This window comes from Melozone crissalis, unplaced genomic scaffold (genome assembly GCF_028551555.1).
Source record: "Melozone crissalis strain CALT ecotype California unplaced genomic scaffold, PUWL_Pcris_2 ptg000063l_1, whole genome shotgun sequence".
Lineage (NCBI taxonomy): Eukaryota > Metazoa > Chordata > Aves > Passeriformes > Passerellidae > Melozone > Melozone crissalis.
In genome coordinates this window covers 7118262-7141788 of record NW_026535841.1, presented here as the reverse complement: position 1 = coordinate 7141788, position 23527 = coordinate 7118262, and the positions used below count along the sequence as shown (strand labels likewise).

The 23527-nt window shown below is 40.8% G+C and overlaps 1 protein-coding gene across 1 annotated transcript in view; it reads right to left on the bottom strand.

Moving 5' to 3' along the window:
* Positions 1-730: 730 nt before the first annotated feature.
* PI4KA (phosphatidylinositol 4-kinase alpha) overlaps positions 731-23527 on the bottom strand; it is a 54105-nt gene continuing 31308 nt past the window's right edge. Inside the window, exons 20-55 of the mRNA XM_054288503.1 lie at positions 23226-23334; positions 22620-22756; positions 21605-21738; positions 21355-21437; positions 21012-21082; positions 20770-20894; positions 20251-20332; positions 19560-19643; positions 19116-19205; positions 18524-18643; positions 17930-18022; positions 17405-17561; positions 17003-17130; positions 15615-15773; positions 15239-15390; positions 14381-14488; positions 13536-13663; positions 13321-13440; positions 12605-12684; positions 12274-12467; positions 11462-11552; positions 10523-10690; positions 9914-9967; positions 8826-8946; positions 8398-8527; positions 8210-8280; positions 7253-7325; positions 7036-7106; positions 6364-6473; positions 5666-5770; positions 5061-5186; positions 4627-4747; positions 3820-3979; positions 2902-2991; positions 2616-2699; positions 731-1539 (exon numbers count right to left, since the gene is read on the bottom strand). Of these exons, the coding sequence (XP_054144478.1) occupies positions 1488-1539; positions 2616-2699; positions 2902-2991; positions 3820-3979; positions 4627-4747; positions 5061-5186; positions 5666-5770; positions 6364-6473; positions 7036-7106; positions 7253-7325; positions 8210-8280; positions 8398-8527; positions 8826-8946; positions 9914-9967; positions 10523-10690; positions 11462-11552; positions 12274-12467; positions 12605-12684; positions 13321-13440; positions 13536-13663; positions 14381-14488; positions 15239-15390; positions 15615-15773; positions 17003-17130; positions 17405-17561; positions 17930-18022; positions 18524-18643; positions 19116-19205; positions 19560-19643; positions 20251-20332; positions 20770-20894; positions 21012-21082; positions 21355-21437; positions 21605-21738; positions 22620-22756; positions 23226-23334 (3981 nt within the window). The 3' untranslated portion in view covers positions 731-1487. The remainder of the gene's footprint in view (positions 1540-2615; positions 2700-2901; positions 2992-3819; positions 3980-4626; positions 4748-5060; positions 5187-5665; positions 5771-6363; positions 6474-7035; positions 7107-7252; positions 7326-8209; positions 8281-8397; positions 8528-8825; positions 8947-9913; positions 9968-10522; positions 10691-11461; positions 11553-12273; positions 12468-12604; positions 12685-13320; positions 13441-13535; positions 13664-14380; positions 14489-15238; positions 15391-15614; positions 15774-17002; positions 17131-17404; positions 17562-17929; positions 18023-18523; positions 18644-19115; positions 19206-19559; positions 19644-20250; positions 20333-20769; positions 20895-21011; positions 21083-21354; positions 21438-21604; positions 21739-22619; positions 22757-23225; positions 23335-23527) is intronic.

The following is a 23527-nucleotide window of genomic DNA, read 5'->3' as shown; positions in this document are numbered from 1 at the left end:
GCCCTCGGGGCCATAACCCCGTGTCGCCCTCGCCTCTCAGGGCTGGGTGCTCCTCAGGGCTAGGTGACCCTCAGGGATGAGTGCCCATAAGGGCGGGTGCCCCTCAGGGCTGGCTGTCTCTCAGGGCTGGCTGTCCCTCAGGGCCGGGTACCCCTCATGTCTGGATGCCCCTCAGGGATGAGTGCCCATTAGGGCGGGCTGTCCCTCAGGGCTGGCTGCCCCTCATGGCTGCGTACCCCTCTAGGCTGGCTGTCCCTCAGGGCTGTGCGCTCCTCAGGGCTGTGTCCCTCCGGGCTGGGAGTCCCTCAGGGCTGTGTCCCTCAGGTCTGGCTGTCCCGCTCAGGGCAGAGGCCGGCCCCCCGCGCCCCTCGCGCCGGTGCTCGCACTCGCGCAGCAGCCGCCAGGGGGCGCGCCGGGGCCCTGCCCAGGCCGGGCACCCCCTTCCTTCCCTGAGGGCACGATCCGGACACGCGGGAAAAGCATCCAAAAGGGAAAAATCCCCCTAAAGAGAGGAAAAAATCCCCTAAAGAGGGGACAGCCCGTGTGTTGAAGAGCCCATGTAGAAGGACAAGCATGTAGATAAGGAAAAAACCCCAAAAGACCTATGTCCCAGCCCAGGATAGAGGCCCTTAGCAACACTGGGGAGCTTTACCTTGATCCTACATTCCAGCTCTTGCACCAAACATTTATTTTACGAATAAAAAAATGTCACTTGAGACTGAAAAACAGCTGAAGAATAAATTAGATTTCTCTATTAGAAAGAAAAGGCATAATATAATGAACAGTACACAAGTGTGCAGAATGATGTATATACACTAAAAACAGCACAGGGTAAAATATTTGCAACAGACACGAAGTCTAAGGTATTTTATTATATTTTATAGATTAAATATATCTTCAGTAGAGTCTCTTTTTAAAACACACAAAAGGAAAAATACATTCTTCATGTACATATGAAATACTGACCATGTAGCAGGGACCATGTACAGTGCAAAATATGAACACAGCTACACAGACATCACCACCCTGGATGATTATCAAGCTCTTTCTACAGTAAAATTGGAACAAGTTAACACTTCTGTTTCCAAAGAGAAATCCATACCCTTCCCTTCCATGGCATTTTGTGCGATTGTGCAGGAAAGGGTTTAATTTACTTTTTAAAGACATTATAAAATCCTTGCATTGCATGAAAAATTATCAAACTCCTCAAGCTTTACCACTTTCACCCATTCACAATTGTAATACAATTTTTATTGTGATTGCAACCCAACTCCAAAAATCCAGGGAATAACAGTAATATATATAACCTGGTAGAGAGAAAGGAATGAATCAGAACTGATTGTTGCAATGGTCAGGATGTACCCAACATGTACACACACATACACAGAGGGTAGATAGCCAGGTGTGACGAGCATCTCCTGTTTGTCACGAGTTTGGAGTGAGGGCACGGGGTTGCACATTTCACTTGGGCAGTGGATCCCTAGTGTCTAGTAGGGGATGTCATTCTGGTAGTACTGGATCATGTCATATGTTCTGCTCCTAAAGAAGAAAAGCAAACCAGAGGTAAGGAAAAGTTTAAAAAAACACTGCACCGATTGTCACGAAACATTCATCAGGATCCCACAGAGACAAAAATGGGTGAAGGAAATCAGCTGCTAATCAAAACTAGCCCTCCATCCTTTGAAGGCATTGTGAAGGCCCAGTTACTGTTATGGACAGCACAAAACATCCTGCTCTTGTTTAAACTACTTTAAAAAAGTATTTCCACACTTCCCACTGTGGCAACAGTATCAGCAGTTTGGATCCTGTGTTTGGATAAGCCACAAGCACATCACACAGCATTTGCAGTTTGTTTTAGGAGAAGGAAATGCATAATGAATGAATCAAGATCATCAGGGATGCATGGAGACAGGATTATATGGAAATAAAAGTCATCTTAATTAAGGAGAATGCCAATAATGAAAATAAAAGTGCAGGGGAAATAAGAGCATTAACAGCAGCATCTCTGATGAGTGACTGAGCAAACAAATCCCAGCTTGTTACAGATAACTCAATTATCCATGGGTAGAGCTCATTCAGGTCACAGATTAACCATGCCACAGGTAGAAAAGCTCAAGCTTGTCAGAACTAAGCTGGTTCTGGCCATTCACACAGCAGTGTCACTGCCTTCACCTCCCAGTATCAATCTGAGATTCTGAGCAGGTGCACTAGGGAGCACTGGAACCTCCACTCTAGTGGGGCTGTATCTGAGGCAGTGAGTGGCACTGGTCTCAAGCTGACCCCACAGGGAACTACACAAGAGTTTGTATTAGATTCTCTAATATATCCCACAAAGTCTGTATTATCCAGCATAATAAAAGATGCCCTTACGGTATTTAACTATTACATTTATTTAGCCTAACTAGTCTTGCTATTTTACCATCCTGGACTTAAGTCTTCCTTCCCAGCACAAAACAGAGGAGATGCAGCACATTCAGAAACAAAGCTGCTGTCCTGCACTATCAATGACTCAAAAATTTTTGGCATCTGACTGATAGAACTCTACTTTTCAGCTCTGCTCAAAGCCTGATAGCCTTCCTTTAGCCATAGGGAGAAAACATGCATAGAAGCCAAACCTGTTGCTGAGGAAACAGTTCTGGATGATCTTGATGATGAAAGTTGCAGCCTCCCTTTCAGTCATGTTGGGGCTGAACCTGTGTCTATATGCAGAAAATCACAATCAAATAAGAGAAAATTAGTGAGGTTTCCTTTGAACGTGGTACAAATGTGTCTTTGCACAAGCTCAGCGCCAGGTGTGATTTCACTTCCTGCAAGTAGCTGCTTCTTGTGAAACCACTTGGTACAAATGACATAACATTCTAATAAGAAACATTTTCCAGTTCACACATATTGCTGACTTACTTCAATAGCTTGATTGTCTGCCCTCGGAAACAGGGCAGCCCTGTGTCCAACATCAGGGTAACCAGTGAGACCACAGCATCCATGTAAGGCCTAGAGAAAAAGAGGACAAAACCAGAACATTCACACTCCTGCAGCCTTAGCAGGTAAAGCAGACAAGCTGAGGAGTTCAACGAGGCGGATCCCACCTTTTCCTGTAATTAAATCAACACAGATAATCCTCTTACATTTGCTGTGAAGCTACACCATTGCTTGCAATCTTTCACTTTTAATTAAAAGTCACTCCTTTATGCTGGACTGTCAGATACTGAGAATGCTGCAAGATGAAGTCTCAAGAAGGATTATGCAAAGTAATGCTTTAGCAAACATTTCTTTGGCATCAAATGGTGAAGCAGGGCACCAATATAGTACAAAAGGCTGAAACCAGCAATACCACACAGGAACATACTGTCTTTTAATCTTAATTACTCTGGGTAATTCTCTGCTACGTCAGCCCAGTTTTTCTTCTCCTTCCTGTCCTCTTGCTCAGAACATTTATTATCTACCAGGCTATTACTCTGCTACTTGAGTGACACATTTGCTTTGCCACAAGAACTTGTCCAGACTGTTTCCCCTCAAGGAACCAAAATTATCTTGATTCCAAGACAGTAATTTCTTATTGTATTAACAGTGCACTAAATTGTGTGAGAAAATGTGTGAAACATTACATTTATATATTGACTATATAAAATATTAAAATATAACATAAGGACAGAAAAAATACAACAAAGATAAGATGTAAAATAGCATGATTATTACATTGTTTCAAAGTCTGCAAGACTACTGGGCACAGATTCTCTACAAATCAACATTTGTTATAATTTTCTTCTCATCTGGCTTTGGGCATGCAAGAACTTCCACTCTGAGCAGCTAAGAACTTACCTGACTGCCAGATAGCCTCTGACACACATTTCCATAAACCATTTGAATGGTGTTGCCTCCATTTTCCCTCCCATTATCATCACCATCTCATCAGTCAGTTTAATGTCAGGCTCCCAGCCCAGGTTTCCACCAGGTGAGCTCTCAAACATGAATCCAAAATCTGTGCACGAAAGATAAACTGCCTCATAAGCTTTGTTGGTTAATTGTGTGCTGTTAAAGCTGACAGAAGCAAGAGATGTGGATTGCATGCATTAATGTAAATATTTTAACTCCAACTGGAAAATAGATTTGGTGAAGTGTAAGAACACCAACAAAAGCATCATCCCCATGACATGAGAATACATGTAAGAATGGTGATATCAAATAAACTGCTGAAATATTTGTGCAGTTCCAGAAAAGCAAAGCTAAAGCAGAGGTTACAGCCTCACACATCTATATAAATTTACTTGTCGAGTTTAATTCATACCCTTGCAGTGATGAAGGGAATCCCAAGACACATTTCTATAATTAAACACATACACACAAGTATCCATGCATGAGTACATAAACATGTGTCACCCATACATCTGTGTGTATATACTTTCCTGAACCTGACAAAACCTTGCAGAGCTAAATTGACACAGAAGCAGCCAACACAAACACACAACACTTGGCACAAAGGCATGAAAACCTTCCATGAATGTTTACAAACAGTGAAACCAGTATACAGATGGATCTCAAAGGGAAATGGGTTATTGTCTGTTATCAGCAACACTTAAGAGCAGAAAGCAAAGGTAATACTGATATTCAGAGGTGCATGTGACTGACCAATATGAATGATGTGTCCCTGTTTGTCCAGCATGATGTTGCCATTGTGCCTGTCTTTAATCTGGAGCAGGAACAGGAGCAGACTATAGGCAGCCATGCTGCGGATGAAATTATAGCGGGCCTGTACAAACAGCAAGTTAAAACAAATCAGAACAACTGGCAGAATTTAGTAACTCTCCATCAGGAGATGAGACAGACAAAGCTTTTTTACTTCCATTCATGATTAATTTGAAGCAATGTCCAATGACATTCTCCATACATCTATAGCTGCAATTACTTCTTTAGCTAACTCACTAATAGCTAAAAATGGATTATCAGCATCAGGAACTAGATACAGCATTATAGTAGTCATTATGCAATTATTTGTCATTATTTCTTATAGGTAGAATGTTTCTCAGTTGATATTTTGCTATGCTTGCTCACTGATATTTTACCTTCTGGAATGCAAGGGTAGACTCATCTCCATATTGCCTTGTAAAATAATCATACATGCCAAAGTCTGTCTGCCTGCCCAGCTGGTCACGGGACGTGCAGTCAGGAATGCACTCAATAACACCACACTGCAGGGGAAGAAAAGGAAGAGGTTTGTAAAGCATGCTCCCAAATATATTTTGTTCATGGCTCTTGGCAGTCATACAGGTTCTCTGGGAAATGTGGGGAAGCCTACAGATCACCAAATACAGAATTTCTAGTTTATTAGTTAAAAAAAAAGTATATCCTCTCTTTTAGGATTTCCATGCAACTAAGACAAACTCTGTGACTTTCCACTGCTTTGGACAACACAGTCCCAGAAATCAAACAACTAACATTTGCAAGCATCACTGTTGCTTGCAAACTAAATTTTGCAAGCAGCAAAATTTCAGAGCCAAAAGTTTTAGAAAAGCAGGAAGCAGGAGAGGAAAGACACTTTCTATTGCTGGTACTTCAAATAATTGGCGTAAGTGATGTGAGCAGTACTTCCTTGTAGAATGGAATTTTTATGTGTGCTGGAAGAAAGTATTTGAATTTTCTACAGCACTACAGTTAATTGCTCACTTACCCCAGGAGCTGTGGCCACCACTCTGTATGGAAACACAAAAAGATCCAAGCCTACCAGCTGAAATATGTTCTTGAAGAGATCGATGATTTGTAAAGCTAACATGTCCTGTCAGACAAGAAAAAAATTGCACAAACATTACAGGGGTTACAGGTCACAAACTGGACTATAAACATGCTCTGAAAAACTCTGAAGTGCACATTAAGTTAAGCAGGTGTGCAGATGTGTGCTTGTGTATGCAGTAGGGGAGAAATCAAAAAGGGAACTGGTAAATGCTGAGTGAGTGGACAGCAAGCAACACTGATGATTTCACTGCTGACCTAAGAATGAACTGCCTATCACCCTTTGATAAAAGGGCTATTAATAACTCCAGGGGTAATAACCAGCATTCCCTCTTAATCAGTCAAACTTCAATGTACAAGATCCCACCTTAGGAACTAAAGCTATATTACCAATAGCTCAATTGAAAAATAAATTCTGTGAAAAATTTTAAGGCTTGGTAAACCTGTGTTGACAGAATGGCATTTATTTCCAAACCAGAATTTCTCTAGAGAACTACACAGTTCTCCCTCTCAGTCCATAACTAGCAGATATTACCAAAGTTCCAAAGCAAAATATTTCTATATTAAAATTATTTCCTTTTTATGCATTATCACCTACAAATCTGTCTCTTGTAAGTGCAAACCTCAAGAGCTTTGTACCTGTCTGCAGTCATCGCCCACTTTAAAGATTGCAGCCTGCCAGCAAACCTTCTGACTGTCCTCATCCTCCTCTTCGCTCTCATCGATGGAGTCAGAGCGACAACGCAGACCTGCAACAAGGGAACCAAGCAAAACCCAGACAGGCACTTTAATTAGTCCATTAATTTAATTTAAACTTTCTGTCACGACAAGCCCTCTGCACTCAAACCCACAGCACTCCACTGCAGGTGCACCACAGATATTTCTGCCTTACAAGGCAATTATCGTAAGATAGTTCCCTTTGTCTTCTAGAATTAGAACATCTCAAACCAGTGTTTGTGATTTATCTAATAAATGCCTGCAATGCCTGAGAGAAAATATGCAAAAATCTGGATTTTGCTACTGTCTAAAAACCCAGAAAAAGCCAGTGATTTCTAGTTTAGTCTAAAATAACTGTTAGAATTTCTTCAAGAGCCCTATGTGGCTTGCTTCTTGGGACTTTAAAAAAAATTAAGTTTTTCAGCATTTTCTTCTCTCTTCCTTTGATCCAGTTTAATTTCTCAGCTGAATCATGGCAGACAAAGTTCAACACAGAAATACTTTTTGTGCAGTGGTACAGGTTACTAAAAGCAGGCAGTTTTAAAGACGTTGCTGACTATTAATTAGTAGTATCAATGACTAAGTTGCAGTTACCTTCTTTTTCAAGCTCACTGACTCCACATCGTTTCACTTTGAATCTGGCCAGATAGGGTGCTTTTGCTGCACTAAAGTACAGAAGAAACAAGATGATGATGATGAGTGCAATTAGCCAAACAAAAATTTACAGAAAAATACTTGAATGTCATTAATTAACTTAACATATATATATACATATATATATATGTAAATAAATATAACAAGAGCATAGTACCTCTGCATAGGAGTTCCTGATTTGTAATCAATATCCAGAACAATTGCTTCAGGATTGCTGGGCAAGTAACAGCCTGCAAAACAGCAGACAGCTGAGGACAAATCCACTGTGAGACAATGCAAGTTGGACAATAACTGATGTCAGTGCCCACAACTTCAGTACATAGTCTTGAATTAATGTTAGAGAGAAACTGGAGATTACAGTCTCCAGTTAATGTCAGAGAGAAACTGGAGATTACAGTGAGCCATGAAGGATGTGGCATCCTTTGCATTAGTGAAAGATTTCCAGAAACTAATAAAATACAGTTTTGAGCTAATACTGCAGAACCTGTACCACAGAAAGGTCCAGAGAGGACATCTCTTACAACAGTCCTGAATTAGATGTGGCAGCAGCCCCAGTGGGCAGTGCCCTCAGCCACCAACACATGGTAAAAGGTCTGAGACCTGTTAGAGGTCAGGAAAAGCTTCCATTAAGCTCCATTTTAAAGAGAAGATTCAGGCTGGGAAAATGTATGTTCAAGATTTGAAGAGACCCACAGATAATGACATTTCAAGGGAAGGGGAGAAAGGGGAGAATTAAAGGAACTGGACATGCTTAATTCTTGAGATAACAAAACCTCTCAAAAACGCCACATCTTTTTAAAAAAGAAGGTGGTAGAAAGCAAAGTAGTTTATTTACTCTTCCTCTTCAGACACACACTTCTACTTTTATCCACTACATGCATTACCTAACTTGCTTTTGGGTAAGTTTTGATGTACCATATAGAAATTACTGGATGGACAAAAATATTTGAATTTTTTTCAAGAAAGAAATAATCAAACAAGAACAGCCACCAGCACCAAAACTGAAATCTCTATAAACCACCACTCATTGGGATTTCAAGATTTGCTTACAGAAAATAAATAACCATGTTGAATGCAAAACCCCACAATTTTATACAACTAAATCCCATCTTACCTGGCTGCACTTTCACCTCAGACAGAGCACTCAAACAAGCTTTTTTTCTTTCATCTCCTTTAGGGAATGGCCTAGAAAGATTAATTACCTTTTAATTATCTGCATATTATACATTACTCTACACACTAGCCTCAAGTTTGTTTCAAACTTACACAAACAGAGCACAATTTCTGAAGTGCAATTCTTACTTGATAATGGCTGAAACATTGGTGATTTTATTGAAGAAATCAAACTCCCGTTGGTAGAACTCCTTGGCTGGGCCAGACAATGAGCCAGTTATCTCCTCCACTAACTGCTCCAGAAGTTCCCCAATGTCAGCTGCATATGAAAAAAAGGAAGCATCTGAGTCAGAAGCTTATTTCAGAAAGTAAAATTATATGGGTGATGGAAATCAGCACCTTTGGATAGTATTCAGCAAAAGGTACTGAGGGAAGCAGCACCCTGTCTCTCTTGACAGACTATCAGGCACTGATGCAGAATGGGCCCTACCTCTATAAGTAAAAGAGAATTTCCCAGCTAAAAGGATTCTTCCTAACAAGCAAGAAGCAGGAAGAAGATTTAGACTGAACTGGGAAAAGAGAAGGAGTCAAGTCAAATTACATTTTAAAGCACTCACGATCTTTTTGATGTCCTTCCTCATCCAGGTAGATGTTGGTTTTCATGTTCCAGATGAACTGATGAGCCAGGAGCTGGGATTTGGAAGCTGCCCACAGGATGTATTCCCTAACATAACCCATCTGCAACCACAGGCAGACCAGTAAGGATCAAAGTTCTACAACTCTCAGACTCGATATTATTGCTTGTAACAGCGATGCTTCAAACCCAGAAAGTGTTAAATGGATGAAAACAAGACCTCTGCACCCTCTCATTTTGCTAAAAAGACATGAATGACAGTGTATTTTAAAAGGTAGCAAATCTTTTGATCTTAAATTGTTTTCAGCTTTGTTACTGACCTATTCTGTTATTCTAATCAGCCTTTCCCCACCACAGGCCATTTTCCATCTGTTCTTTTTGGATTTCAAATCTCTTTGAGCTCAGAGCATCTTCTACTATGTGAACAGAGCACAGTGTAACAGGGACACCGGTGTTGCCTGGCATTGCTACATGCTCCTGTAATACCAGAAATCTACAGTGTCACAGGGACTGTACAGTCACCTACACCATGGGATGGGAACATGTTCACCTGAAAATAAAGCACTGAGCAGAGTTCACTGCCTCACTGGCAGGTAGAATGATCTCACATTAATGAACTCTGAACTTGGCTGTCAAGCTTTACTTTGGCTCCTGCAAGATAAGGCTGAGATCTGATTTCATACATGTGATAGAGCACAAGACACCCCTGGATGTCTTCTCTGCTGAACTCTACAGCAAAATGATTAAGGGTAATGATTTAATTTCAGTTCTGGTAGTCTCATGCAGACCTCCAAAAGCTCTATTCAAACAGAGTCCTCACCTGGGGTTTCCCATAACAAAACCTCTTTTTTGACAGATGAGCTACATAGCCTTTCTCAGGTTTTTGTGTTCATAAAAGAGGTGTATCCAAAACCAGCCAGCCTCTAGAGACAATAATTTTTCTTCTATGTATCAAAGATAGGATAATAATAAGCAGCATTAGATTACACCTAATTTTTGATTTACTGTTTTAAATCTAAAAGCTGCATTAAAAATCTGTTTTCTTCACATGCAGCTGATTCATACTCTCACCTTGTCATACCGCAGTGCCTGAACAATCTGTGGAATGTAGAATAAAATGGCATCCTGAAAGAGAAGGGATGGCAGGGTTTTACTGTTTTGTCAGAAGGGAAGATGAGTCACATAAACAGAGAAAAGCTCCTTTCAGTTACGTGATAAACAAAATCCCCCTGCCTCTTCATTTTAAACTATGCATGCAACTCTCTCAAATCTCAGTATTACTCTGTTTAGTTACTCCCTTCAAAAATATAATTAATAATCATGTACTTCACAGTCCTAACAGAAGTCTGACAAGTGCTAAAAAACAGCTTTCTTCTGCCTTAGAAGAAACAACTTTGTCATTGAAAGAAGATGCAAAAGAGATTATTTGAGAAGGGCAGTCTGAAGAATTCAGCTTAGTGTCATTTACAACAAAGCTGCAAATACATGAGCCAGGTTTACATGTGACAATCAGCTCCAAGTTTCTATTCCACTCAGTGCACATTCTGCAGTGTGCTATGCCCATTTAGCATGTGCCTCTCCATGGCAATACAATGAAATATTACAATGAAACTTGTGGCCACAGTGACCAGGGCCAGAACTTCCCCTGCAGTGTTGAGGCTTTCTTGGAACTCTTCTTACCGGAGGGAAAGACCTGAGGACTTTAACTCCATACTGGGCTGTCAGAGGATGGGGTGGGTACATGCTGGAGAAGTAGGACAGGCCAGTGGGTGGATCTGTGGGTGCCCAGCACAGGACGTGGCTGAGCTCAGGTGCATCAGCATCGATGGTGTGCCAGGTAACCAGATACTGAAAAAGCAGGTCAGATACATCAGGGGTTTGTAGCATTCACTGATGTGTAGGTACTACACATCAGACAGGGCAAGTGAAATATAGAACATTCTTTTTTTACAAAACTATGGCTGTTTTATCTAATGCATTTTTTCCATGGAAACCTAGCTGTTGGAATCATCTCACCTCCCAGAACACCAAATGAAGTTACTAAAAGCACAATCCAGGAGTTCTTGAACAGATAGAAAAAATAAAGGATGAGTCATTTTGTCAGAGTCAAAAATGGTTCCATTTTCCTGCCATCTATTTTACAAGTGACGTACAGAACACAGCTCTGACAAGACTGTCCCTCACAGGGTAAAGTGCTCTACAGCAGATCAGCATGATGAGCCTTCCTCACTTCCAGACCCTGGCCTCTGGATACACAGAAAATGTTATGCTTGAAATAACTTCAGCAGCAGCACTCATCATGGCTTGGCCCAGTGATCTTTTCACTTATTATGCCAAAGGAACAGAAATGGTGGTTGTAGTGCAGGTGATGAGTTTTGAACCCTTTTGTGTACAGTGAGAATACCCAGAAGTGCACCATTAACTAACTGGCTACCTCCTCTTACTGCTGTGATTCTCCTCTCAGCATCCTATTTCCACAGCTGTTCTGTCATTCTCTCCTACCAGAGATATGGGCAGCACTAGAACATACACTGTGGTAAGTGAAGACTGTATTTTCCAATATATCTGAGTGAAATGGGCCTCCTGGGGCCCTGTAACAGTAAAAATATTCACAGGTACCTTTATTGCCTCAGGAACATCACTAACAGCTCCCGGGTCCAACCGGACCAGACGGGTCACTTCTGTTCCAATAGCTTCAGTGTTCTTAAACCTAGGTGTAACCAGGAACACAATAACATTATTAGAAAATGTTGATGGCTTCTTGTATTTATGTGAAGATGAGAACAGCAGAAGGCAGAAAACTATATGCTCAATAAACAAATAGTCCAACTATGAAGTAACATACCCCAACGCGCTGTGGAAAGGGGACTCTGAAACAACTGGTCCTCATCCAGCGCTTTTGTATAAACCAGCTGTATTTCAGCCCACTTCCACTAGTGGATTCTTGGCTGAAATATTCTGTCTGGGATTCTACAGCAAGCAGTGTACAGAACTCTAGTTGGCAAAAACCATCACTGTCGTAAGGGGGAAAGAATTTCCTTTCCCTTCTGGAGCCAACTATGCTAATTCTCCTATAATAGTAAAGCCAATATCTAGCAAAACCACTGCATTCCAAGATACTTTTAGCACAGCTTAAATTCTGTGCTTGCTAATGGGCTGAATGGTATTAAAAAACAAACCTGATTTCTTCTGAATCAAACACTGTCTAAGCGCTGGCAAAGAGTAGATGGTAGGAAAGGCAGGTGGACTTCATTAGTGACTGAGCCAAGTGAGTCGATTAAGTAATCTACTTCTTTTCAAAGGTCTCAAACAGTTGTGACAGTATGCAAGAGGCTGCAACCAGCAGCAAGTGCTATCCTTATTTACTGTATACACAATCAACTTCTAAGGCAGCAGTAATTGCATCAGTTGTTTCTTTTGAAATATCTCACCTGGTAGGCAGCTGCACAGCAAGATAAGGAGAAATGCTCCAAGCCAGATTCACATTATCCTTCCACTGCTTCTCACTAAGACTGATGTATTTAGACCTCCAGTTTGCTACACTGCTCTCTCCAGTTTGATCCAACTCTAGCTCAGGGGAAGACAGTGGATTGTACCATGTGATCAAGCGTTCGATCTCAGTAGCCTGAAGGAAACAGGAAAAATAAAGGGTTTTATGGAAGAAGCAAAACACTCCCAATCTCATCCTTTAGTTTATATATCCTGCAACAATAGGAGGGTATTAGAAATTCATGCAGTTTGCCCATCCTTCTGATGACTCACCAGCAATGAGAGCAGCAATGTCCTGCGCTTCATGTAGTACTTGTGCAGCTGTGTCCCCCTGTTTGTCTTCTTGGACATTCCTGGAGAAAAGGATTAAAAAGTTTTCAGTGGCTTTTGATCAGCAGGTGAAACTGTACTTTCAAACTGTCCACAGCTGAAAACATGGACACAGAAGAACTGAATAACCACAGGGCACCTGTAACTTAGATCAGAGTGGCAGCAGAAGTCAGCACTGCAGCCACTCATCATGCAGGTGTTCTTTGAATACATGAAGTACAACAGGCTACAGAGATATTATTGTAGCAAGCAGTGCATTCACTTTAGTCTTCTAAAAAGAAGGAGCACTAGCTTTAAAACTGTACAAAAATACAGTTCATGATCTAATGGCACTCTGCTGTCTCCAAAAAGCACTAGGGGCATGTTTCCATAAAGCAAAAAATTTCCTTACAGGATTTCAATACAACTTGATCTCTTCCAGTCTTATTTCTCCTGCACTGAACTGAACATTCTATCAAAAAACTCAGGTGATATCAGAACTTTCCTGCTTGTCACCAGTAAGACTTTTTCTGCCTTTGATTTTCAGAGTTTGGCACTGGTAGTTAAACAGCCTGCCAGAATATGAGCCTGATGTTTAAAATAAATATTGACTTTAAATATCTGAACATAAACTATGCTGTAAAATTGGCTGTAATGAGCTGGTTACAATCAAAAAATACCTGATTTTTTAGATATGGTTGACATGCCACTGGACAAAGGGTAAGTATTTATCCATCCTTGTGTAGCTTGTTGTCGAGATCCAACATTGATATCCAGGTTGCTCCTGGTGTCTTGATTATCTAAGAACAGAGCACAGATCTGATGTAGAATCCAAGGAAACCATTTTTAAAACAGTGGAAAAGACACTTTTAAAACAGCACTTAGAGGAACTCACCAGGTGGCACAAGTTGGCTGGCAGTCAGATACTTCTTGTCTGAGAACATTGCTGTCCAAAACTTGATCAATATGCTGATATCCTCACGGAGCCTCTTTTCTCCTTGTGTAGGGAACTTTGAAGGACAGCTTGAAGAAATCACACAAATAATGTAATATTGGATACATTGGGGGTGAAAAAAACTCTCAGCAGTCAAAACCCCTCACCAGCCTAATCAAGCTGTACTTTTTATTCTAACTGAAATCTACAAGGATGAGACCACACATCACTACATTTTATCCTCGTGGCTTTATTATGTCTGACTGAAGAGCACAAACTTCCAATTATAACTGAAAATTAGGGCAGCAGTCTGTCAGCATCCTGGAATCACTTGAAAGTTATTATTAGGATTGAGTGACCTCCTCACATTCAGACATTCCTATCAATTAAATTTTCTTTTGTGCCTGTGTCAAATGTTGAAATAATCAGATTCAGTGTGTCTGTATTTTGAAAACAATAAAACCACATTTTCAGCCACACATACTATAACAGCAGTTCTTTAAACCTAATAAATCTAGATACAATTTTGAGCATTGAATAAACTTCAAAATAAGAAAAAAAGAGAAAAGAATAGAAACATTTCTGCTTTTTAAATCACACATAAAATCTGAAACTAATATCTAAGCCTGTTTGAGATAATTCATCAACCATACTTAAGCACAAGACAAGTTTCTGTTAAAGTGGGTAAAAAAGGAAAGGAAGAAAAATCACTAGAGGATAAAAACAGCTGCTGCTTTGAAGTATCACTGAAGGTCCAGGAAAAACACAAACACATTTTCAGTGAGTTGTTTCAAAATAAAGAGTACCTGAAATAATCAAAGGCAGTTGAATAAATCTTTTCTCTCAAAACATTTCGGATAGTTGCATTTGGAACCACATCAGCATGCAGCAAAGACAAACCCAGGGTCAGCAACCTAATAAGCAAAATAGAGAATGGAAATGTTGGCTCTCCCAAAATGGTGACCAATACCCCCCCATGCAAACCACAACTACAGCTGTAAGTGCAGCCTGAGAAGTGTCTGTTTCAGAGCTCTTAGCAACCTGTTCACATTATCACCAGTCTGCTTTAAAGCTGTGACTGCAGAACCACAGAAAGTGAAAGTCTTCAAGTCACAAAAGGTGAAAATAACTGATGAAGCAAAGACTAGATTCATTACTAGATCCATGATGTGGGCTATTCACTATATGAAATCATCCCATGAAATTTCCTGAAACACCAAAAAAGTACTTTCAAGCTGAAGTGATCAACTTCTGCTTTGAAAACAGAGTTTATATATGGAGAGAGTCCCTGTAAGATCTAATTATCAAAGAAGTGGGTCCTAGTTACTCCAAATGAGCTACAGCTGCGAAGTCCTCAGTTGGGCAGCAGCTGCAGCTTGTGAAGGTAACTGGAATAAAAAGGGGTAGGTCGAGTGCCCAGGAGGAGTTCCTGAGAAGGCACGAAGAACTGTGCTGCAGAGAAGAACAGCTTGGTACAGTATGGGATTTGAGAAATATGAATACAACAAGAATACAACACTTAGACTGCATCACTGCAGGCTTTTAAAGCAATCCTCAGCACCTGAAGCCAAGTTAAACATGCAGTGTTCAGCTGTTTTCTTCCATTTCCCTATAACCTTATTTCTCATTTCTGTGATTGCAGGAGGAAAGCCCCAAGCACTCACTTGAATCGGGGCCCAATGGCCGCCACGTGCCGGTTCAAGCTGCCTTTGGCGCCCCCGATGTTCAGGGACAGGGAGCGCTGGAGGAGGCTGGAGAAGATCTCGATCTGGTCAGAGCTGCAGTATTTGGCTATTTCAAACCTCTGCACCAAAAACTGAGAAAAAGAGACAGACACACCATGCCTCCTTTGACCTTTCTGAATTTCAAAGCCCACCCCTAGACTTCTCTGCTTCAAACACCTTCCTCCCCCTCAATGATTATGCTCATTTAAACAGAGTGGCTCTCCTGGCTGTGAGCACATGACTCCAGTCCTTCCCCAAATCACAGCAACAGGAAATACAGACTGCCACAGGTGGGACATTCAGAAAAAATACACACCTCTATCCAGATGTAATGTGGGGTCACCTCTGGTGGACAGGGCCTTGGCTGGCTCTCCTCTGAGGCTGCCAATGGATCTGCTTCTTTCTGCTCTGCAGAGAACAGCCCAACTTTCTGCTCCACTGTCATTTGCCAGGCTCCTGCCATTTCCCGCATGAACTGCAAAAAAGAAGGTGACAGTGCTTCTTGTTTCAAGGGCATCTTCTTACATGGAAAGCACAAACTTTCCCCACAGCACACACAAGAACCTACTACATCAATTCAAATTCACTGCAGTGCTGACAGAGAGGCAGAGACAAGTCTGTACATCCCACCTGAAAGAAAATGTTTCTTTCACATAGTACATTACAAAAGGAAGGGAGACTCCCCCAGAATCTCAGCTAGTAACAGAGACTAAAGGCAGCAGCAACCAGGCACAGTATTTTGTTGAGGAGACTGAACTGTTAGATCAGCCCATGCCATTCATCCTCCTGCTCACCAAAGGTTGCTGCCTCCCAGACGAGCCCAGCAGGGACAAGCACAGACCAGGTTCCTGTGACCTGCAGGACCTGGTTTGGCCACTGAGCACACTGAACACACTCTGGCTGATCAAGCACAACATAAAGATGGCACCTAATTCAGTTTTGCTGATCCTGCTTTCAGGAGCAGCATCCTCTGTACTAAGAGGGCTGAGCAACCAAGGGTGCTTCTCTCTTCTCCTCAATCAGATACAAAGACATTTCCCCAAATGCCCAATGGAAAAAAATGAAACTGATGCTTAAGAAGTCAACCACTGAAACCTGCAAGTAAACTCAACAAAATAAATTCAGATGGATGATTGTCTCCAGCAAGTGAAACACTCGGTGCTCCCTAAGCAAAGCAATTACCAGAGACAGCTTTCTCACTGCACCATGCTGAGTAGCTTTATTACCATTACATTGATCCCATCTCACAAAATACAACTGGCTTAGCCTGTTACAGGATTAGGACATTTGCAAGCCTATGTTTTTATATAATGGTGCAATACCAGATACCAGAGGGTGATTAATGAGCAGGGACACTGATTTCTCTTTGTTTCAAAACACCATTCCATAGTTTGTGATAATATAGAGTCAATTAATGAACAGCTCATGCATCTCATCAGCAAAGTAAATTCTACAGCTGGGTTTCTAACAGGTTTCTTTTGCTGTAACATTGATGCTGTTGAGAAAGGTCTGCTTCCCACAGTCCACCTCGTGGGGGTGCTCAGACTTCCAACAATACAGGAACAGAAACTTCCTGGCAGACTAAAGTGACTAACTGTGCATTTAAACATCCTTGACACAGATTCACAATATCTGTGAATCTCCCAAAATCTTCTCTATTCCCTCTCACAGGGGCAGAGAATGAGTACTTAAATCACTTCCTACCGGCACTTCTATTCCATTCTTGGCAGCCAGCAGCCACTCCCAGCAAGCAATTGCTGTTTCCATGCCATGCTCATTGAACATTCGCAGGGGTCCCCAACACAGATGATGAAGGAGCTGGGGATCACAGTCTGAAAACAAACATTCACTCAGATTTCTCCAACAGAAAAACTGCTTTCCACACCAGCATGAAACTGGTGTCCATAGTAAGTAATAATCAGTTCCTAATAATAAATAGCTTTTGGTTTAAGGAGACTTTTCCCCGGTATTAGCTTAATTGAAAAAACTCAAAACACAGTTTTGCTGCAAGTTGATGCATACTGGGTTGGTATATGGATAGTTTTTGTAGTTTATTATTCTTGGCATTCACCATCAGAAAGCAGAACTCCATTTGGTTTTCATTACCTTTGCTGCTTATTAGCAGTGCAGTCAACTTAAACATGGCCTGGGTGTAGGATTCAGTATTGCTTAATTCAAGAGCAGCATTCAGGTCTTTGACCATAAGTTTATTCAGGTCAGATGTTCGTCCTGTGGCATTTGAGAACTGAATCATTCCAGAAACCTGTAAAATTGAGGGGAGGTTTCAACAAAGAACAGTACTTTTAGGAATCCAGTTAAGTATTGGTCACATGCTGATTAGGGAACTCCACAAACAGAGGCATCTTTTGTTACTACTTTACCAAATCTTTAGCTTTAACTGCAATCTAATCTTTAGCTTTATCTAATCTTTAGCTTTATCTGCAAGACTAACACTAAAATGATCTGTTTAATAAGCTGGGAAAATTATACTCTTTATCCTGAAGGGCTTTATAGACTATGTTTCATGTAACATAGACCCATACACCAGTACAGGCTGGAAGGACATCATCCCCTGAGAAGTGATGCCAGAGCCTCTGGACACCCCACAGTCATGGAAAACCCTGTACTTACTTCTCCTGCGTAACGGTTGCGCAAGTTGAGAGAAGCCATGAAGTTGGAGTAGTCCTTCTTCACACAAGTTGGTCTTTCAGTTAGCTGGGTTGCCTATGGCCGGACCATAACAAGGTGTTTATACTGCTCATATCAAACCATTTGTCTCTTTATCTTTTTATTCCTTCACATATGTTTTAAATTTCCTTATGCTTATAATCGTAGTAGTATCAGGATTGTTATATACAACAGCACCAGGACTGATCAAAACCAAGTAAGGATTATGTGTATTTCTTCCATGGATACAGGATCATAGAATATCCTGAGTTGGAAGGGACTGACAGGGATCATTGAGCCCAACTGCTGGTCCTGCACAGGACAAACCCAACAATGACACCACACCATTGGGAGCATTGTCCAAACACCTCCTGAACTCTGTCAGGTTTGGTGCTGTGACCACTTCCCTGGGAAGCCTGTGCCCAGCCACCCTCTGAATGAAAGAACCTTTTCCTAACACCCAGCCTTAAATCCCCCCTGCCACGGCTTCATGACATTGCCTCCTGTCACTGGTCCCCAGAGAGGAGATCAGTGCACACAGGAATAAACAATACTCACTCCCAGAGTGGTGTTCTGCCTGTTGTAGCCTGCAAAGTGCAAAACACTTTCTGTAGCCATGGCCAGTCCAGTGTGCTGGGACAGCCCTGATACCCAGTTCTGGTGTTTGTTTAGGTACTCCTGAAAAAAAAACCAATCAAACTCCAGAATGCTTCATTATCCTCAAAACAAGACAGATAAGCAAGTGCTGCATCACTGCAAACCATAGGAAACTAGGTTACACACAACTGTGACAAAAGACTGTCTCTACTCATCCCTTCCAGGCATTGTACCCCTGGCAATAAGATTTTCTGAATGCCCTCCTAAATACACAGAGTAAGACACCTTCTGTACTCAAAATAAATAAAGCTATAGAGATAAATGCTTGAAGGCCACGATCTTCTCTTAAAAAAGAGTCACTTCTGACAATAAAACTCTTATGAAATTAAGTGGTTTGGACTACATGGAAGAAGGGAAAGTAATTAGTTGTCCTTTCACACAAGGATGAAAACCCTTGAGGCTCTTTTTTAAGGGAAGGAAATATAAACCTCAGGTAGATTTGCAGTGTCCAAGATGTGCAAAAATCAAATTTTCACAGAAGCAGGCCCATTACCTGTAGATGAGATTTTGTAACAGAGGGAGCCCATTTCATTGCCTCTTGCAGAATCATCCCACAGCGTGCAGCAAAGTCCTTGACTATACTCTAGAATAAAAAGCATCAACACAATCAGTAAAATACAGGACATTTAACAAGAGGAACTGGTCTTAAGGGTGCAATAAGTAACATAGGGAGCAAGACAGTTGTAGCAACATGACATAGTTAAAATTTTCTGTAACAGTTGAATGTGCCCTTGATTAGCAAAGAACTGTCATGCTTTAGGTAAAGTAAAATAATCTAAATTTACAAAAACATAAATACTGTCTCATTTCCTATTATAAAAATCTCCTAGTGAAGTACTTTTAAAAAATGACCATTCAGAGTCGCTCACCAATTTATCTCCAAGCTATGAAACAAGGCATTATTTCATTCTTTGATAAATCAAGGAGGGCCACTCACCTCTCTGGCTTCATGTGTGTCAGGGACTGTTATTCTGTAGGGAGCATCAGGAATGTCATAGTATGGTTGGTCCTTGTGAATGTCCTAAATAGAAACAATTATCAACTCTCAGTAAGACAGAATTCATCACCCCTTGCCATTAACACTACAGGTAGCAAACAAGAAGCCTGATTACCAAACCTTTTTTGCTGATACTTGCTCTCAATTGGAACACCTCTAAAAGAAACTGTTTGCATTCCAGTTTGATTTTTAGAATATATAATTTCAAAAATTCAAAGCACTTTCCTCAACATTTATTATTAAAATAAAATTCTATAAAAGCATTTCCATCTTCAACAATTCTAGTACGTAACAGATTCAGGAAATATGGATACACACACACAGACTGGAGAGAATATAATCTGAATTCCATAATTCACAGAAGGCCAAACAAACCACAAACCAGAAAAACACCACTGAAATTTTATTTCAAATGAGACATTTCAATAATTGCAAACCACATCTGACAACTTCTTAGCAGTAGTTTTACTACTTATGAAATAGGGTTGCAAAGATAATTCTTGCTTCACAGAATTTAAAATTAAGATTTTATCAATCTTAGTAAAAGGAAAACCAAATTACAAACTCAATTAAGTATCAAATAAATGCAGAACAAAGCAAAAAAAAAATTCTAGGAAAGAAAAGCACTTACTGCACTAAGAGACAGAGACAATGTCTGCAGAATATCTAACATAGTCTTCAGCACAGTTCCACTCCACAGCAAGTGAGGAAATCTAGAGCAAGACAGAATTCAGAAATACAGTAGCCATGGAGAGCTGAGGAAGGCCCTTATTCCATCAAGGGAGCTGCTCAAAGAGCCAGGTTATACATCCCTAGGTGAGCTCATACTCAATAGAAGCCACAAAGCCTCACAACAGCCTGGCTTTATCCAGAGCCAAAAGCTGAGGAGAGCCATTGCACAGGAGCTGAGACTGCATTTCTATCATGGGCACTTTGCTTTGCTCCACCCATGGCAATACTGAGCAGACACACATTTTAACCAGGGGTTTCTGAGCTCAGGCTAAAAACACCACTGAATGTAATTTTGCAAGGAGACAGCATGGTTTCAGCAGAAGTAGCAGCCAAGAAATCCACTTGACCAGTGTCACCAAGTGCCTAAGCAACCGCTGAACAGTCATTGTGAAAAGAGAAACATGAAATCTGTACTCACTTGTCTACCAGCCCAGATAAGTATTTGTCTGCAACTCTCCTGATCCTCTTGTGAATGTGGTTGAAATTCACCAGCAAGAACTGAGCATGTCTCTCCAGCTCTTCCTCATTCTCCTTAGTTTTAGGCTAAAAAACATGCCAAAGAGAAGTATGAAGCTCCTAGAGGAACAGACAAAATCACTTTCATAAACTGAAATGACAACATTTATACAAATTCAAAATTTTAGTTGCCAGATAACCTACTTTATCAGCCATCATTGTCAGGAAAGCTTCAAACACCTTATCAGCAACAGCTATCACACACTGCATCATGCCTGAGGAATGGAGAGAAGTGACAGGTTTCATTGTCAAAATTACATTTGTTTTATAAACCAGGCTTAACAGTTAAAAGTGTTTATGTTTACTCAGCCAATATTGAACTTGTTTCAAAACAAAACCAGTGTTCTTGGCAAGAATGAAGCAGCGGCAATCTGGTGAACATGATTCATTTTGTTATATAGCTGCTTGATTTGTTTCTGCTTTGCAGGCCTGGAGATAATTGCCTCATACCACAAGTTGAGAGGAAACCTAGACAGGCAAATCTTACCAGATTTGTCCTTCTGAATTGCTTTATCTTCAAAATAGCAAAACATGACTTGGAAGCGATCTTGGTCAGTTGAATGCAGCACCCTAGGGAAGGAGAGTTTTTTTAAGTTGGCACGTTTGGGGCTTTGTTTATTTGTTTCAGGTTTTGTTTATTTCCAATTTTATTTGTTTCAGGAACTTACTGATTGTTTTGGTTTTGGGTTTTTTTGCTGTTTCATAAGTGAAAAAATGAAATATAGATAAACACAAACCTCATATACTCCAGGCGGTAAACAGAGAGGAGATAGGTGGACATGGCAAAATCCAACTTATTGATCAGTGCTGACACCTCTGGAGGAGGATCCAAGAGATTGATGATGGTGCTCCGTAGTTCATTTAATTCAGCCTAGAGATGAATACATGAACTTATCTGAAGTGGGAGTCCTGTATCAGTCTGTGTCCTCAAACATTCATCCACCTGTTCATTAACATTTCAACCTTCACAAACAATATGGCAGGATGCTTCTGCCTACAGACTCAGACCAAACTCCCCTGACTCAGAAAGTTACAATGCTTCAAATACAGAACAGAATTAAATCCGGAATCAAGCTTCTGGCAGAAATAATTGGTACTTCCCATGCAGTTATTCCAATGAAGAAATGCAATTCCTACACATTTAGCATGAAGTTTGACCAACATCAGCACTGTCCAGCTCCTGAGACCTCATGGACTTGTGCCAGTCTTTGGTGTCACAGAACTATGTATCCAGGCACAATGCAGATTTCTGTATTGTTTGGGAGCCAAAGAGATTTCATCAGCCAAAAAGAACCCTTGGGCAAAATCTGTCCTGCAAAATCTGCCCTACAAATTCTAGGGAGAGAGAAGAATACCAGTATCAAGCCAGAGCAGATGTAACATTTCTTTGAAAGCCTGAATGTGCTGTTTCCTTTCAAACTTTGTTGATTTTCTTTTTTCAATCAGTGCAAGTTTTGTCAGGTACAAAATGGATGAAAAAGCACTAAGAGACTTCCATCTCCACAAAGACTTGGTTTCTACACCTAATCAAGGTGGTGTTGCTACTCCCCCTAAACATTTGTATTAACACTCCATAAAACTGACCTGAAGTCACTTAAGCACCCTGATGTGAGAAGAATAGTGTAACATAGCTGCTTTTCACTAACAGGAGGCAGGTTGAAGGGGTGTGCTATTTCAACATATCACAGGTACCATGTCATTTAACACTGGCAGACACTATGGAAGGAGGTAATAGAAGAAATGAATTCCTACAGAAGTCACGGTGTCGTTCTTCATGGCAGAATTGTACTGCAGAACAGATCGGAGTGGCTCTTTGCTGGGAAAGGTGAGTAATGGAGACTTGGTGGCAATTTCACACACACCCTCATACCACTCTTCTGGCCAAAGACCTGGAACAGAAGTAGAAAGAGGAAGGTATTAAAAAAAATCAGGTTTCACAAAGTTACCTGCATTATCAAGTTTTGCACTACTTCTAGGGCAGATTTTTCATGCTCTTAAGCCCAGACACTCAACACACATGATCCATGTTCCAAACTTAGAAAGTGTACTTAGGTGAAGCTTCTACTTAGTTACCGTTGTACCCCATGTGTCTTATCTTCCATTTCAGGAATCTGGCTATCAAAACTCATAACTAAAGCTATTAGGAATAAAACTAAGTACAAGTTGTATTGTGCTGAATCTGACAAAAAAAAAAACCTGCAAAGATTTAAAGAAATCCCACCAGAGGACTGTCATGTAAACTGTTTCATTTGAAGTCTCTATATGCCTGTAATTTTTCTTCCAGCTACTGGGAATGGTTTGCAGAGAGTTGTATTTAGATTCATCAAAAGTTGAAATGTGAGCAGTAATGCAGGGTACCTGATCCTTCCACAGCAAACCCCATCAGCACCGAATACAACCAGAAATCACGGAACAGCTTCTGCAGCCTGGGCTTGGCCTTCTTGATGGGTGGCAAGCGTCTAGTGAGCTACCAAAGAAATAAAAATTAACATCAGAAAATGGTGGGACTCAGAATAAATTAATTCCACACTAAGGAATCAACTCATGTACCTTCTTTACTATGATTTACAAAGGTAATATTCTTTGTCACCTATGAAAACTAGCATTATATTACTATTGTTATATTATAGAAATTAAGTTCTTTTTGGAGAACTGAAAGG